Raw genomic sequence first — 15,192 nt, 5'->3', positions numbered from 1 at the left:
TTCTCTCTCTCTCTCTCTCTCTCTCTCTCTCTCTCTCTCTCTCTCTCTCTCTCTCTCTCTCTCTCTCTCTATATATATATATACAGCCCCTCTCTCCTGTTCGGAGGGTTTTACAGAGCTGGGTTACTATAACGGCTCTGTGTCTCAGACGGACTCTGGCGCTCTCTGCCTGCGGTGGACAGAGTTTCCAGACTACGTGCTGCAGTACCCTGGCCGAGGCCTTGGGGAGCACAGCTACTGCCGTAACCCTGACAGAGAGTCCAACCCCTGGTGCTTCTTCAGACAGACCTCTGGGGCCATCGGCTGGTCCTACTGCGACTGCCACCAGGGTAGGTCGACAGCACATTTGTGAAATAGGCATATTAAATAAATGCAGTAGTTTGTGTGTATATACAGTACCAGTCCAAAATTTGGACACACCTACTCATTCCAGGGTTTTTCTTTATTTTTACTATTTTACTATTCTCTACATTGTCAAAACTATGAAATTACACATATGGAATCATGTAGTAATCAAAAAAAGTGTTAAACAAATCAAAAAATATATATATCTTTTTTTAGATTCTTCAAAGTATCCACCCTTTGCCTTGATGACAGCTTTGCATAGTTTTGATGTCTTCATTATTGTGTTCTACAATGTAGAAAATAATAAAAAATAAAGAAAAACCCTGGAATGAGTAGGTGTGTCCAAACTTATGTCTGGTACTGTGTATATATATATATACAAAACATTAAGAACACCTTCCTAATATTGAGTTGCCCCCTTTTCCCCTCAGAACAGCCTCAATTAGTCAGGGCATGGACTCTACAAGGTGTCAAAAGCGTTCCACAGGGATGCTGGCCCATATTGACTCCAATGCATCCCACAGTTGGCTGGGTGTCCTTTGGTGGACCATTCTTAATACACACGGGAAACTGTTGAGCATGAAAAACCCAGCAGCGTTGCAGTTCTTGACACACTCAAACCAGTGTGCCTGGCACCTACTACGATACCCTGTTCAAAGGGATTTAAACCTTTTGTCTTGCCCATTCACCCTCTGAATGGCACACATACACAATCCATGTCTCAATTGTCTAACCTAAATTGTTTAACCTGTCTCCTCCCCTTCATCTACATGGATTGAAGTGGATTTAATGTGATATCAATAAGGGATCATAGCATTCACCTGGGCAGTCTATGTCATGGAAAGAGCAGGGGTTCCTAATGTTTTGTACACTCAGTGCATATATATTGTGCATTCGAAAAGTATTCAGACCCCTTCACTTGTGCCACGTTTTGTTACGTTACAGCGTTATTCTAAAATGGAATAAATTACATTTTTCCTCATCAATTTACACACAATACCACATAATGACAAAACAAAAACAGGATTATGTCAAGGCACAGATCTGGGGTAGGGTACAAAAACATTTCTGCAGCAATGAAGGTCCCCAAGAACACAGTGGCCTCCATCATTCTTAAATGGAAGAAGTTTGTAACCACCAAGACTCTTCTTAGAGCTGGCCGCCCGACCAAACTGAGCAATCGGGGGAGAAGGTGTTGGTCAGGGAGATGTTACATATCTGGCATTACTCATCTCAAATGTATACACTGTATTCTATACTATTCGACGGTATCTAGGTCACTTAATGTTTACATATCTGGCATTACTCATCTCATATGTATATACTGTATTCTATACTATTCTACAGTATCTTAGTCACTTAATAATGCTCACATATTTGGCATTACTCATCTTATATGTATATACTGTTTTCTATACTATTCAACGGTATCTCAGTCACTTAATGTTTACATATCTGGCATTACTCATCTCATATGTATATACTGTATTCTACACTATTCTACTGTATCTTAGTCCACTCTGAGATCGCTCGTCCATATGTATATAGTCTTAATTCATTCCTACTTAGATGTGTGTGTATTGGGTATATGTTGTGAAATTTGTTAGTTATTACTTGTTAGATATTACTGCACTATCGGAGCTAGAAGCACAAGCATTTCGCTACACCCGCAATAACATCTGATAATCACGTGTATGTGACCAATAAAATGTGATTTGATTTGAACCAGATGGTCACTCTGACAGAGCTCCAGAGTTCCTCTGTGGAGATGGGAGAACCATCCAGAAGGACAACCATCTCTGCAGCACTCCACCAATCAGGCCTTTAGTGGCCAGATGGAAGCCACTTATCAGTAAAAGGCACGACAGCCCGCTTGGAGTTTGCCAAAAGTCACCTAAAGGACTCTCACACCATGAGAAACAAGATTCTCTGGTCTGATGAAACCAAGCTTGAACTCTTTGGCCTGGCCTGAATGCCAAGCGTCATATCTGGAGTAAACCAGGCACCGCTCGTCACCTGGCCTACACCATCTCTACGGTGAAGTATGGTGGTGGCAGCATCTTGTTTTTCAGCGGCAGGGACTGGGAGACTATTCAGGATCTAGGGAAAGATGAACGGAGCAAAGTACAGAGAGATCCTTAATGAAAACCTGCTCCAGAGAGCTCAGGACCTCAGACTGGGGCGAAGGTTCACCTTCCAACAGGACAACGACCCTAAGCACATAGCCAAGACAACGCTGGAGTGGCTTCGGGACAAGTCTCTGAATGTCCTTTAGTGGCCCAGCCTGAGTTCAAACCCGATCTCTGGAGAGACGTGAAAATAGTTGTGCAGCGACGCTCCCCATCCAACCTGACAGAGCTTGAGAGGATCTGCAGAGAAGAATGGGAGAAACTCCCTCAAGAAGAGTCACGGTTGTAATCGCTGCCAAAGGTGCTTCAACAAAGCACTGAGTAAAGGGTCTGAATTATGTACATGTGATATTTCAGTTTTTTATTTTTAATAAATTAATAAATGTTTATAAAAACATATTTTTGCTTTGTCATTATGGGGTATTGTGTGTAGATTGATGAGGGAAAAAACAATTCAATCAAATTTAGAATAAGGCTGTAATGTAACAAAATGTGAAAAAGGTGAAGGGGTTTTGAAACTTTCCGAATGCATCATATATGACAAATAGCAAATAATTTGTACATAATATTTGGATTTGATGAGATACCTGTCATGTGTCTTTCTTCCAGATTGTTGATTGGCTGATGTACCTGTCCATCTCTCCTTTTCCTAGGTGCAGCTCGGCTGGTGGGTGGGACATCGTCAGGAAGTGGACGTGTGGAGGTGTACCTGAATGGCCAGTGGGGGGCAGTGTGTGACTCTCATTGGACAGACAGAGATGCCAGTGTGATCTGCAGACAGCTGGGACTGGGGTAAGAGGGATGTGTGAGGTAGGAGTGTATATGTTTGAGCGTGCCTCCTCATCAAGATCGGCATTGTAGTATCGCAGCATTTCCATTTCATCTGTAAGATTGTTTGTGTGTGTGTGTGTGTGTGTCCTCAGTGAGATCGGCACAGCATTGCAGCACTCCGGCTCGGGCTCCGGTCTCTTCCACTATGAGCGGCTGGGTTGCCATGGTGATGAGAGCTCCATCAGCCAATGCCGGAGCAGGACATTTGTTACCGGGGATTGTAGCCATGGAAACGAGGCAGGAGTGGTGTGTGCTCCACCAGATGGTCAGTAGAAAGTATCGGGAGCTAGAGAGAAGGAAACAAAGTGCATATTGTTACGTCTTGACCCTACTTAGCATCCATATTGGGCCATTGTTTCCTCCCCTAGGCAGTGGTCCTCCTCTACGATTGGTTGGAGGAGAGGAAGACTTTGAGGGGCGTGTTGAGGTATTCCATGGCGGTAGGTGGGGCTCTGTCTGCGATGACCAATGGGACGACAGAGATGCAGAGGTGGTCTGTCGACAGCTGGGCTTCGGGTGAGTGTGTGTGTTTACGCGCGCACAAGAGAGAGAGCGAGAGAGAGAGGAGACAGAGGGAATCTGTAGTAGCATTTACACTCAGCTCGAGGAAGAGTCATTATTGTGGTTTTGACACATTGATGTACCCATGTGTTTAGGGGTGTGGCGAAGGCCTGGTCATGGGCCCACTTCGGACAGGGCTCAGGTCCCATTCAATTGGACGCCGTAAGGTGTACCGGAAATGAACTCTTCTTGGACCAGTGTCTTCATGGAGACTGGGAACAACACAACTGTGACCATATGGAAGATGCTGGGGTGTCCTGCAGCCCCTACACAGGTACACACACACACACACACACACACACACACACACACACACACACACACACACACACACACACACACACACACACACACACACACACACACACACACACACACACACACACACACACACACACACACACACTGAAAACAGATATAACATGCACACAAATGACTGTGTGTGTGTTCCAGACGGTGTGGTCCGGTTGGTAGGAGGAGACAGTCCATGGGAGGGTCGTGTGGAGGTGTTCCACTCTGGGGACTGGGGTACGGTGTGTGACGACCACTGGACTCAACAACACGCACAGGTGGTCTGTCGACAGCTCGGATACAGGTGTGTGGGTGTGTGTACTTTCCTTTGCAGACATGACCACACTTGTAAGAGACAATAGTGCCAGTGTTGAATTTCATTGTTGTTGATTCCTGTAACTAGGAAGTCTCCACTCTGTTCATGTTTTAAAGGTAGACTCAGTGATATGACATCATCATAAATGTCAGAGCTTTATGGTAATCAACAACTACCAAGTTGTACCTTTAAATTGAAGTAATTTCGTGGTCCACCTCTAGGGGACATGCTGACGTGATGGCTGACAGAACGTTTGGCGAGGGTTCTGGGCTCATCCTATTGGACGATGTTCGTTGTGAGGGGACGGAGTCGTCCCTGCTGGACTGTCGCCATGGCATATGGGGTCGTAGCGACTGTTCCCATGGAGAGGACGTGGGCGTCCGTTGCAGGGCCGGCGCTAAAGAAGTTGAGACCAATGAGGTCCCGGCTGTTGCACCTGCCACAGGTGAGCCTGACAATATGGCCGAACTTCCATCCAGCCCTTTTTTCTGGGGCTCAGTTACTACTTTGAACAAGCATGCTTTCAAAGAAATATGTGATTTGTATAATGTCTGTGTGTTGCAGGTCCCCTGGTGCGTCTGGTAGGGGGTGGTAGCCATAAGGAAGGTCGTGTGGAGGTGTATCTCCATGGAGACTGGGGAAGTATCTGTGACTCAGGCTGGAGCAACCTGAACGCCGTCGTGGTCTGCAGACAGCTGGGCCACAGGTGAGTGTGTGTGTGTCTGTGTGCTTTAGTGTGCACAGACCTACAGTTGAAGTCGGAAGTTTACATACACCTTATCCAAATACATTTAAACTCAGTTTTTCACTATTCCTGACATTTAATTCCAGTAAAAATTCCCTGTCTTAGGTCAGTTAGGATCACCACTTTATTTTAAGAATGTGAAATGTCAGAATAATAGTAGAGAGAATGATTTATTTCAGCTTTTATTTCTTTCATCACATTCCCAGTGGGTAAGAAGTTTACATACATTCAATTAGTATTTGGTAGCATTGCCTTTAAATTGTTTAACTTGGGTCAAATGTTTCGGGTAGCCTTCCACAAGCTTCCCACAATAAGTTGGGTGAATTCTGACCCATTCCTCCTGAAAGAGCTGGTGTAACTAAGTCAGGTTTGTAGGCCACCTTGCTCGCACACGCTTTTTCAGTTCTGCCCACACATTTTCTATAGGATTGAGGTCAGGGCTTTGTGATGGCCAATCCAATACTTTGACTTTGTTGTCCTTAAGCCATTTTGCCACAATTTTGGAAGTATGCTTGGGGTCATTATCCATTTGGAAGACCCATTTGCGACCAAGCTTTAACTTCCTGACTGATGTCTTGAGATGTTGCTTCGATATATCCACATAATTTTCCTGCCTCATGATTCCATCTATTTTGTGAGTGCACCAGTCCCTCCTGCAGCAAAGCACCCCCACAACATGATGCTGCCACCTCCGTGCTTCACAGTTGGGATGGTGTTCTTTGGCTTGCAAGCCTCCCCCTTTTTCCTCCAAACATAACGATGGTCATTATGGCCAAACAGTTCTATTTTTGTTTCATCAGACCAGTGGACATTTCTACAAAAAGTACAATCTTTGTCCCCATGTACAGTTGCAAACCGTTGTCTGGCTTTTTTTAAGGCGGTTTTGGAGCAGTGGCTTCTTCCTTGCTGAGTGGCCTTTCAGGTTATGTTGATATAGGACTCGTTTTACAGTGGATAAAGATATTTTTGTACCTGTTTCCTCCAGCATCTTCACAAGGTCCTTTGCTGTTGTTCTGGGATTGATTTGCACTTTTCGCACCAAAGTACATTCATCTCTAGGAGACAGAACGTGTCTCCTTCCTGAGCGGTATGATGGCTGCGTGGTCCCATGGTGTTTATACTTGCGTACTATTGTTTGTACAGATGAACGTGATACCTTCAGGCGTTTGGAAATTGCTCCCAAGGATGAACCAGACTTGTGGAGGTCTTCAATTTGTTTTCTGAGGTCTTGGCTGATTTCTTTTGATTTTCCCATGATGTCAAGCAAAGAGACCCTGAATTTGAAGGTAGGCCTTGAAATACATCCACAGGTACACCTCCAATTGACTCAAATGATGTCAATTAGCCTATCAGAAGTTTCTAAAGCCATGACATAATTTTCTGGAATTTTCCAAGCTGTTTAAAGGCACAGTCTACTTAGTGTATGTAAACTTCTGACCCACTGGAATTGTGATACAGTGAATTATAAGTGAAATAATCTGTCTATAAACAATTTTGGAAAAATGAGTTGTGTCATGCACAAAGTAGATGTCCTAACCGACTTGCCAAAACTATAGTTTGTTAACAAGAAATTTGTGGAGTGGTTGAAAAACAAGTTTTAATGACTCCAACTTAAGTGTATGTAAACTTCCGACTTCAACTGTATGTGTGTTGAAGTAATAGTGTATATTCAGTCTATCCAGCATTTTCAATGTTTCTTATCAATTATCTCTGTCTTTCATCCCCACACTCCCACCCTTTCTCCTCCCCCTCTCCCTCAGTGGTCATGCGGTAGTGGTGGGTGGGTTCGGTCGGGGAAAGGGTCCTGTCCACCTGGACCAGGTGAGGTGTAGGGGGAAAGAGGACTTCCTGGGGGAGTGTCCATCTCTGGGCCGGAGCCCTGAGGGCTGCAGACAGAGAGAGGATGCAGCGGTGAGCTGTGACCCCGCCCCCCAGGCAACAGAGGGCCAAGTCAGGCCAAGTGAGCGCACCTGTGGCGTGAGGAAGGTTGTGGAGGAAGGGAACGAGAGGAAGAGTGGAGTGGGAGGAGGTGGAGAGAATATACTCGGGTAAGAGATGCTTTACCTACGGTTCAGATGTGCAGTACGGTATATCATACATGAGAACACATATACACATCTCCCCCTCTCCTCTAGGACGTCATGGCCATGGCAGGTGTCAGTGTGGTTGGGTTCTGAGGGGAAAGATGGCCATCCTATTTGCAGCGGTACTCTGATCTCTCCCTGCTGGGCCCTCGCCTCCGCTCACTGCTTCACCAGGTGAGAGCACTACTCCTTTGTCTTTTCTCCGCTCTTTTCCTGACATTTTGTTTGCTCACTAGTTTTTGTTGCTCACGTCTTCTTTCTCTGCCTACATTTCTCCTCATCCAATTATCTGTCCCCCTTTTCAAAACACTTACTCCCCCTATCTCTCCCTTTGTCTCTCTCTCTCTCGCTCCATCCCCCTCCCTCCATCCTCTAGGTTTGGTATTGACCCGTCCCAGTACGTTGTGCGTGTGGGGGGTTCTGACCGAACTCTGACCCTGGAGAAAGTGGTGGTCCACAGGAAGTTCAGGTCAGATCAGGGCCCTGGGGGTCATGACTTGGCCCTGCTGAGGGTGCCCAGCCCCAAGGGTCACTGTTTGACTTTTGACCCCCACACCAATGCTGCCTGCCTCCCCACCCCGGACACTGCGGGTGGCAAGGCCCCCTCCTCCTGCATCGCTGCGGTTACCGCAGGTTGGGACGGCCCAGGTACGCCTCACCTTACACTCCCTCAACTCTGATCTCTCAACTACAACCTCTGAGGATATTGATTTGTGGCTTAGCATTGCCAACTTTTTTCTCTCTCCTTCCTTCCTACTGTACATCCAGTCTCCCCATTCGCTCACAATCTATTACTCTTCCTCCAACCACTCCCCTTGTCCCTTCACAGATGCTGTGCTACAGTCCTGGGTACCCCTCCTGTCGTCATGGCAGTGTAAGAAGCGTTATGGGGATGGTTACTCCTCCCATGGCACGCTATGCGCCGGCAGTCCCCCCGACACACGCCGTCTCCACAAGAACAACGGTTGCCAAGGCAACTGGGGTGGCGGGCTGGTGTGTCAGGGAGACGGGGGGCGATGGGTGTTGACCGGGATTGTCTCTGGGGGTTACGGTTGCAGCGACCCCTCAACCCCGGCACTCTACACACGGGTCGGCCGGTTCCGGCGCTGGATCGAGGAGGTCACACACATACACACACAACAGCAGGAGCAGAACACACACAGTCAGGAGCACGAGGAGCTCACACACACGGAGGAGCGGAGCATACTCCCATACGTTTATGACGAGCTGCAACACACACACTCCCAAGAGCAGAGCACACACACTAATGATCAATTCATACACACACAGCACAACAATATCCATACACACGATCACAATGGGCATAAACACACTCACGATCTGCAAAGCAACACTCACAATGAGCTCAAACACACACACAATCAGCACGCACATACACACATGCACGATAAACACTCCCAGACCCGTGAAGCTGTAACCCACACACACGCCCTGGTCTGATCGAGGACACGCCATTGGCTCACCGGCCGTGCCATGTGACTTTCCGAGGAAGAGGAGGAAAAGTGGATGATAATGGAGGAAGAGGAGGAGGACATGTTGGAAAAGTAGGAGGGGGAGAAAGAGGAAAAAGACAACAAGAGAATAGGAGAGATCCTCCTCTGCCTCCTGACCCAGACGATGTAAACCTCTAATATTCATGTCAACTCTGTCTGATTATGATCATAACATAGCTGTGGTGTGTGTGTGTGTGTGTGTTACACTAGCTGTGGGTTGTGTGTGTTCCGCTAGCTGTGGTGGGTGTGTGTGTTTTACGTTAGCTGTGGTGTATGTGTGTTACGCTAGCTGTGGTGTGTGTGTGTGTTTTACGTTAGCTGTGGTGGGTGTGTGTTACACTAGCTGTGGGGTGTGTGTGTTACGCTAGCTGTGGGGTGTGTGTGTTACACTAGCTGTGGGGTGTGTGTGTTACGCTAGCTGTGGGGTGTGTGTGTTACACTAGCTGTGGGGTGTGTGTGTTACGCTAGCTGTGGTGTGTGTGTTTTACGTTAGCTGTGGTGGGTGTGTGTGTTACGCTAGCTGTGGGTTGTGTGTGTTATGCTAGCTGTGGGGTGTGTGTGTTACGCTAGCTGTGGTGTGTGTGTGTGTGTGTGTGTGTGTGTGTGTGTGTGTGTGTGTGTGTGTGTGTGTGTGTGTTACGCTAGCTGTGGTGTGTGTGTGTTACGCTAGCTGTGGGGTGTGTGTGTGTGTGTGTGTGTGTGTGTGTGTTACGCTAGCTGTGGTGTGTGTGTGTTACTCTAGCTGTGGTGTGTATGTGTGTGGTGTGTGTGTGTGTGTGTGTGTGTGTGTGTGTGTGTGTGTGTGTGTGTGTGTGTGTGTGTGTTACGCTAGCTGTGGGGTGTGTGTGTTACGCTAGCTGTGGTGTGTGTGTTTTACGTTAGCTGTGGGTGTGTGTGTTACACTAGCTGTGGTGTGTGTGTGTTACGCTAGCTGTGGGGAGTGTGTGTTACGCTAGTTGTGGGGTGTGTGTGTGTGTGTGTGTGTGTGTGTGTGTGTGTGTGTGTGTGTGTGTGTGTGTGTGTGTTACGCTAGCTGTGGGGTGTGTGTGTTACGCTAGCTGTGGTGTGTGTGTTTTACGTTAGCTGTGGGTGTGTGTGTTACACTAGCTGTGGTGTGTGTGTGTTACGCTAGCTGTGGGGAGTGTGTGTTACGCTAGTTGTGGGGTGTGTGTGTGTGTGTGTGTGTGTGTGTGTGTGTGTGTGTGTGTGTGTTACGTTAGCTGTGGGTTGTGTGTGTTACGTTAGCTGTGGGGTGTGTGTTTTACACTAACTGTGGTGTGTGTGTGTGTGTGTTACTCTAGCTGTGGTGTGTGTGTATGTGTGTGGTGTGTGTGTGTGTGTGTGTGTGTTACGCTAGCTGTGGTGTGTGTGTGTTACGCTAGCTGTGGGGTGTGTGTGTTACGCTAGCTGTGGGGTGTGTGTGTTACGTTAGCTGTGGGATGTGTGTGTTATGCTAGCTGTGGTGTGTGTATTACGCTAGCTGTGGGGTGTGTGTTACGCTAGCTGTGGGGTGTGTGTGTTACGCTAGCTGTCGGGTGTGTGTTACGCTAGCTGTGGTGTATGTGTGTTACGCTAGCTGTGGTGTGTGTATTACGCTAGCTGTGGGGTGTGTCTTACGCTAGCTGTGGGGTGTGTGTATTACGCTAGCTGTGGTGTGTGTATTACACTAGCTATGGGGTGTGTGTTACGCTAGCTGTGGGGTGTGTGTTACACTAGCTGTGGTGTGTGTGTATTACGCTAGCTGTGGGGTGTGTGTGTGTGTTACGCTAGCTGCCGGGTGTGTGTTACGCTAGCTGTGGTGTATGTGTGTTACGCTAGCTGTGGTGTGTGTGTGTGTGTTACGCTAGCTATGGGGTGTGTGTTACGCTAACTGTGGGGTGTGTGTTTGTGTTACATTAGCTGTGGTGTGTGTGTGTTACGCTAGCTGTGGTGTGTGTGTTACGCTAACTGTGGGGTGTGTGTGTGTTACATTAGCTGTGGTGTGTGTGTGTTACTCTAGCTGTGGGGTGTGTGTGTGTTACGTTAGCTGTGGGGTGTGTGTGTTACGCTAGCTGTGGTGTGTGTGTGTGTGTTACGCTAGCTGGGGGGTGTGTGTGTGTTATGCTATCTGTTGGGTATGTGTGTTACGCTAGCTGTGGGGTGTGTGTTTGTTACTTTAGCTGTGGGGTGTGTGTGTGTGTGTGTGTGTGTTTCATTAGCTGTTGGGTGTGTGTGTTACGCTAGCTGTGGGGTGTGTGTGTGTCTGTTTTACGCTAGCTGTGGGGTGTGTGTTTGTTACTTTAGCTGTGGGGTGTGTATGTGTGTGTTACACTTGCTGTGGTGTGTGTTTGTTACTTTAGCTGTGGGGTGTGTGTGTGTGTGTGTTACACTTGCTGTGGTGTGTGTGTGTTACGCTAGCTGTGGGGTGTGTGTTTGTTACTTTAGCTGTGGGGTGTGTGTGTGTGTGTGTGTGTTACACTTGCTGTGGTGTGTGTGTGTTACGCTAGCTGTGGGGGGTGTGTGTGTTACTCTAGCTGTGGTGTGTGTGTGTTACACCAGCTGTGGGGGTGGGGTGTTACGCTAGCTGTGGGGTGTGTGTGTTACACTAGCTGTGGTGTGTGTGTGTGTGTGTGTGTTACGCTAGCTGTGGTGTGTGTGTATTACACTAGCTGTGGGGGTGGGGTGTTACGCTAGCTGTGGTGTGTGTGTGTTACGCTAGCTGTGGTGTGTGTGTGTTACGCTAGCTGTGGTGTGTGTGTGTTACGCTAGCTGTGGAGTGTGTGTGTTACGCTAGCTGTGGTGTGTGTGTTACGCTAGCTGTGGTGTGTGCGTGTGTTCCGATAGCTGTGGGGTGTGTGTTACGCTAGCTGTGAGGTGTGTGTGTGTTACGCTAGCTGTGGGGGGTGTGTGTGTTACTCTAGCTGTGGTGTGTGTGTGTTACACCAGCTGTGGGGGTGGGGTGTTACGCTAGCTGTGGGGTGTGTGTGTTACACTAGCTGTGGTGTGTGTGTGTGTGTGTGTGTGTTACGCTAGCTGTGGTGTGTGTGTGTGTGTGTGTTACGCTAGCTGTGGTGTGTGTGTATTACACTAGCTGTGGGGGTGGGGTGTTACGCTAGCTGTGGTGTGTGTGTGTTACGCTAGCTGTGGGGTGTGTGTGTTACGCTAGCTGTGGTGTGTGTGTTACGCTAGCTATGGTGTGTGCGTGTGTTCCGCTAGCTGTGGGGTGTGTGTGTGTTACGCTAGCTGTGAGGTGTGTGTGTGTTACGCTAGCTGTGGGGTGTGTGTGTGTGTGTTACATTAGCTGTGGGGTGTGTGTGTTACGCTAGCTGTGGGGTGTGTGTGTGTTACGCTAGCTGTGAGGTGTGTGTGTGTTACGCTAGCTGTGGGGTGTGTGTGTGTTACACTAGCTGTGAGGTGTGTGTGTTACACTAGCTGTGGGGTGTGTGTGTGCGCGTATGGCTGCAATATGTGTGTGTGTGGAGGGGAGGTGGGATGCTGTATTGATCATGTGTAGCTGGACAGCATGTCTTTTCTCTGACAGTGGGGTTGGCTTTCTTTTTTATGATTGGTCTTGTGATGCCCTATTTAAATGTAAAGTCCATCCAGACTGTTCGGCTATTCCTTAACCAGTGGTATAAAAAAAAATGCTGTTCTTCAAAGCTGTTCTGGACTATCTAATACCACTGTTGTATTTCTGAAGATGCTATTTACTCTACCTTGGAAATGGACTGGACTTTCTCTCCTTTCAAATAAACTGGACATTCTTGGGAGCTTAAAGTCAGACTTGAAGTGTGGGCCAGTAACCTGAGCTTAATGCTTCCAGTTCCCAGATTGCATCTGCCGTTGTGCCCTTGAGCAAGACGTTTTACTGTTAGATCAAATTGCTCCAGGGATTTTGCATTGTGGCCAGTGGCAGTTCTAGACTATTTCAACTGGGGGGGGGGGGGCCAAGCTGGGGCCAGTTGTACTGTTAGAGGGGCCAGTTACATTAGACGTTATTGTTGTCATATCGTTTTCTTCACTGCATTTCAGGCATTAGCAGGCAAAAGACCATGTTCATAATCATCATCGTTGCCACTGTCTAATAACGGATGTAAAAAAAGAACGATAGCAAAAATTAGTTATGTAAAAATTATTTCATACTCCACATTTAGGGGGGCCACAAGGGGCCCAAAATTGTTGTCACAGGGGCACTGCCCCCCCCCCCCCCCAGAACCACTAGTGACTGTGGAATACCCTGTGCCTCTCAACCGCACTGCAACATCACAAAAAAAGGACAATACAATTCTAAGCTACTGTACTTTACTCTGTTCTATTCCTAATGTACTATGTTCTTCTCTCTCCTGTCAAAGCCATAGAGTCAAGGGATAGATGGATCATATTCATTATTTTCTACTGAGCTCCCTGAACTGTTCGAGTTGTTAACATTGTCTGTAAATAGTTCTGATTGTTTGTGTGTTGCATTAATTATTGTCTGATTTCGATGGCCAAACAGTTAGATTTCCTGTAGTTGAATGTTCCTGTCTCTGTTCTCTGAGCGAATGTGTGTGATCTAACCAGTAGACGGCTATATTGTCGTATATTCAGAGCCATAGTTTATCGTACGCTTGAGGGAGAAGTTGTCCCTAACCACAGATCTAGGATCAGATTAGCCAACTGCGAAGCTTAGGCATTTGGGAGGATACAAAAAGATATGACCCAGAAGCAGTGGTTAGGGCCAATAGCTCTCAATCCCAGACAGTATATGATAATGATTGTTTTCTGTTTTTCTTTTTTTACTGGATGGACTTCCTCAGTCGTGTGCTGTGCCCTGGTGTTGTGTAGCATATTGTATTCTATAACTAATTGTTTCTCTCAAACAGGAAATGCTCCTATGCCTCTTTTTTAATCCTCAACAGACGCCTACCTATCCAGTAACATGATGTGGTAAATACTATATAATCGTTTCATGAAACTCCTCCCTGATGTTTGAATAAAACACTATCCAGAGAAATCATATTAAGTCAATGTAAATATTTCCATAGCTGGACATATTCCACCAAACCCACATTGCATACTGTACACAGTGTCTGTCCGCACATAGGCAGCAGTAGTTTGTAAACACAGACACTGCGTAAACAATGATTTTGTGGGTTTGATTGAATCCCGGCCAGAGGATTTATGTCTCTGTTTAACGCTGTGAAGAGTCTGACTCAGTAGAAATGTAAATCTGTCTTACAGCCATCTGTGTGTTCCTCTGACGGGTCTGTCTCTGTACTGAAACATGGTGGACTATTAAAAGAGAGCAGGTCCTGTGTTGGTCTCGATGTGGACTTTTCTTTAATAAAACAGCTGCTTGATGGGTAGGTCCTGTGTTGAGCTGTATGTGGCTGTACTGGTCCTTACCTCATAGTAACACCTGGGGGGAAAACTGTCCCTTTAAGAGCAGGAGTTGAGTGACACCAATTAGCTAAAAGTGTGAATGAGTGGGTTACAGTGGCGAAAAAGAAAGGAAACGAGAAGTAAAGTTGTGGTGGAAAATAGGAAACCCCTACACTCGTTTTTAGTCGGAGTGATGGTTTTGGACCAATGTAACCTGGGAGATCCTTTTGAAGTCTAGTTAAATGTCATTGATGCGTTGGGTGACGTGGCATCAGTGAGGGTCACAAGAAGTGGGCTTATTTTGATTTTATGTGTGTCTGCGGAGCAGAAGAGTCATACATTGGGCCTCAAGAAGATATATGAGTGGAATGTTTTGTGTATGGCTCTTTAAAGCAGAGCGCCTATAAAGGGGGTTCTCTCTGGGCCGGCCTATAAAGTGCGAAGAAGTAACACCTAAGGAAGTAGGTGGAGTGGTTGGCACATGCTGACTGACCGTATGGTAGATAGAGTGAATAAATTAATTTTATCCATGTACAGTTGAAGTCGGAAGTTTACATACACCTTAGCCAAATACATTTCAACTAAATGTTTCGCAATTCCTGACATTTAATCCTTGTAAAAATTCCCTGTCTTAGGTCAGTTAGGATCACCACTTTATTTTAAGAATGTGAAATGTCAGAATAATAGTAGAGAGAATGATTTATTTCAGTATTTATTTTATCACATTCCCAGTGGATCAGAAGTTTACATACACTCAATTAGTATTTGGTAGCATTGCCTTTAAATTGTTTAACTTGGGGTCAAACGTTTCAGGTAGTCTTCCACAAGCTTCCCACAATAAGTTGGGTGAATTGTGGCCCATTCCTCCTAACAGAGCTGGTGTAACTGAGTCAGGTTTGTAGGCCTCCTTGCTCGCACACGCTTTTTCAGTTCTGCCCACAAATGTTCTATAGGATTGAGGTCAGGGCTTTGTGATGGCCAATCCAATACCTTGACTTTGTTGTCTTAAGCCATTTTGTCACAATTTTGGAAGTCT

The 15,192-nt window shown here is 46.7% G+C and overlaps 1 protein-coding gene across 1 annotated transcript in view; it reads left to right on the top strand.

Annotated features, from left to right (window-relative positions):
* The window catches only part of LOC106589430 (neurotrypsin), a 36,835-nt gene extending 22,746 nt beyond the window's left edge, over positions 1–14,089 (top strand). The window contains exons 3-14 of the mRNA XM_014179414.3: positions 87–329; positions 3,128–3,266; positions 3,398–3,570; positions 3,674–3,821; positions 3,962–4,140; positions 4,320–4,461; positions 4,695–4,918; positions 5,038–5,179; positions 6,979–7,266; positions 7,354–7,476; positions 7,679–7,950; positions 8,132–14,089. Of these exons, the coding sequence (XP_014034889.2) occupies positions 87–329; positions 3,128–3,266; positions 3,398–3,570; positions 3,674–3,821; positions 3,962–4,140; positions 4,320–4,461; positions 4,695–4,918; positions 5,038–5,179; positions 6,979–7,266; positions 7,354–7,476; positions 7,679–7,950; positions 8,132–8,763 (2,705 nt within the window). The 3' untranslated portion in view covers positions 8,764–14,089. The remainder of the gene's footprint in view (positions 1–86; positions 330–3,127; positions 3,267–3,397; positions 3,571–3,673; positions 3,822–3,961; positions 4,141–4,319; positions 4,462–4,694; positions 4,919–5,037; positions 5,180–6,978; positions 7,267–7,353; positions 7,477–7,678; positions 7,951–8,131) is intronic.
* The last annotated feature ends 1,103 nt before the right edge of the window (positions 14,090–15,192 follow it).

The sequence above is a fragment of the Salmo salar genome, chromosome 28 (assembly GCF_965601325.2).
Source record: "Salmo salar chromosome 28, fSalSal1, whole genome shotgun sequence".
Classification (NCBI taxonomy): Eukaryota; Metazoa; Chordata; class Actinopteri; order Salmoniformes; family Salmonidae; genus Salmo; species Salmo salar.
This window is presented reverse-complemented; position numbering and strand designations above follow the sequence as displayed.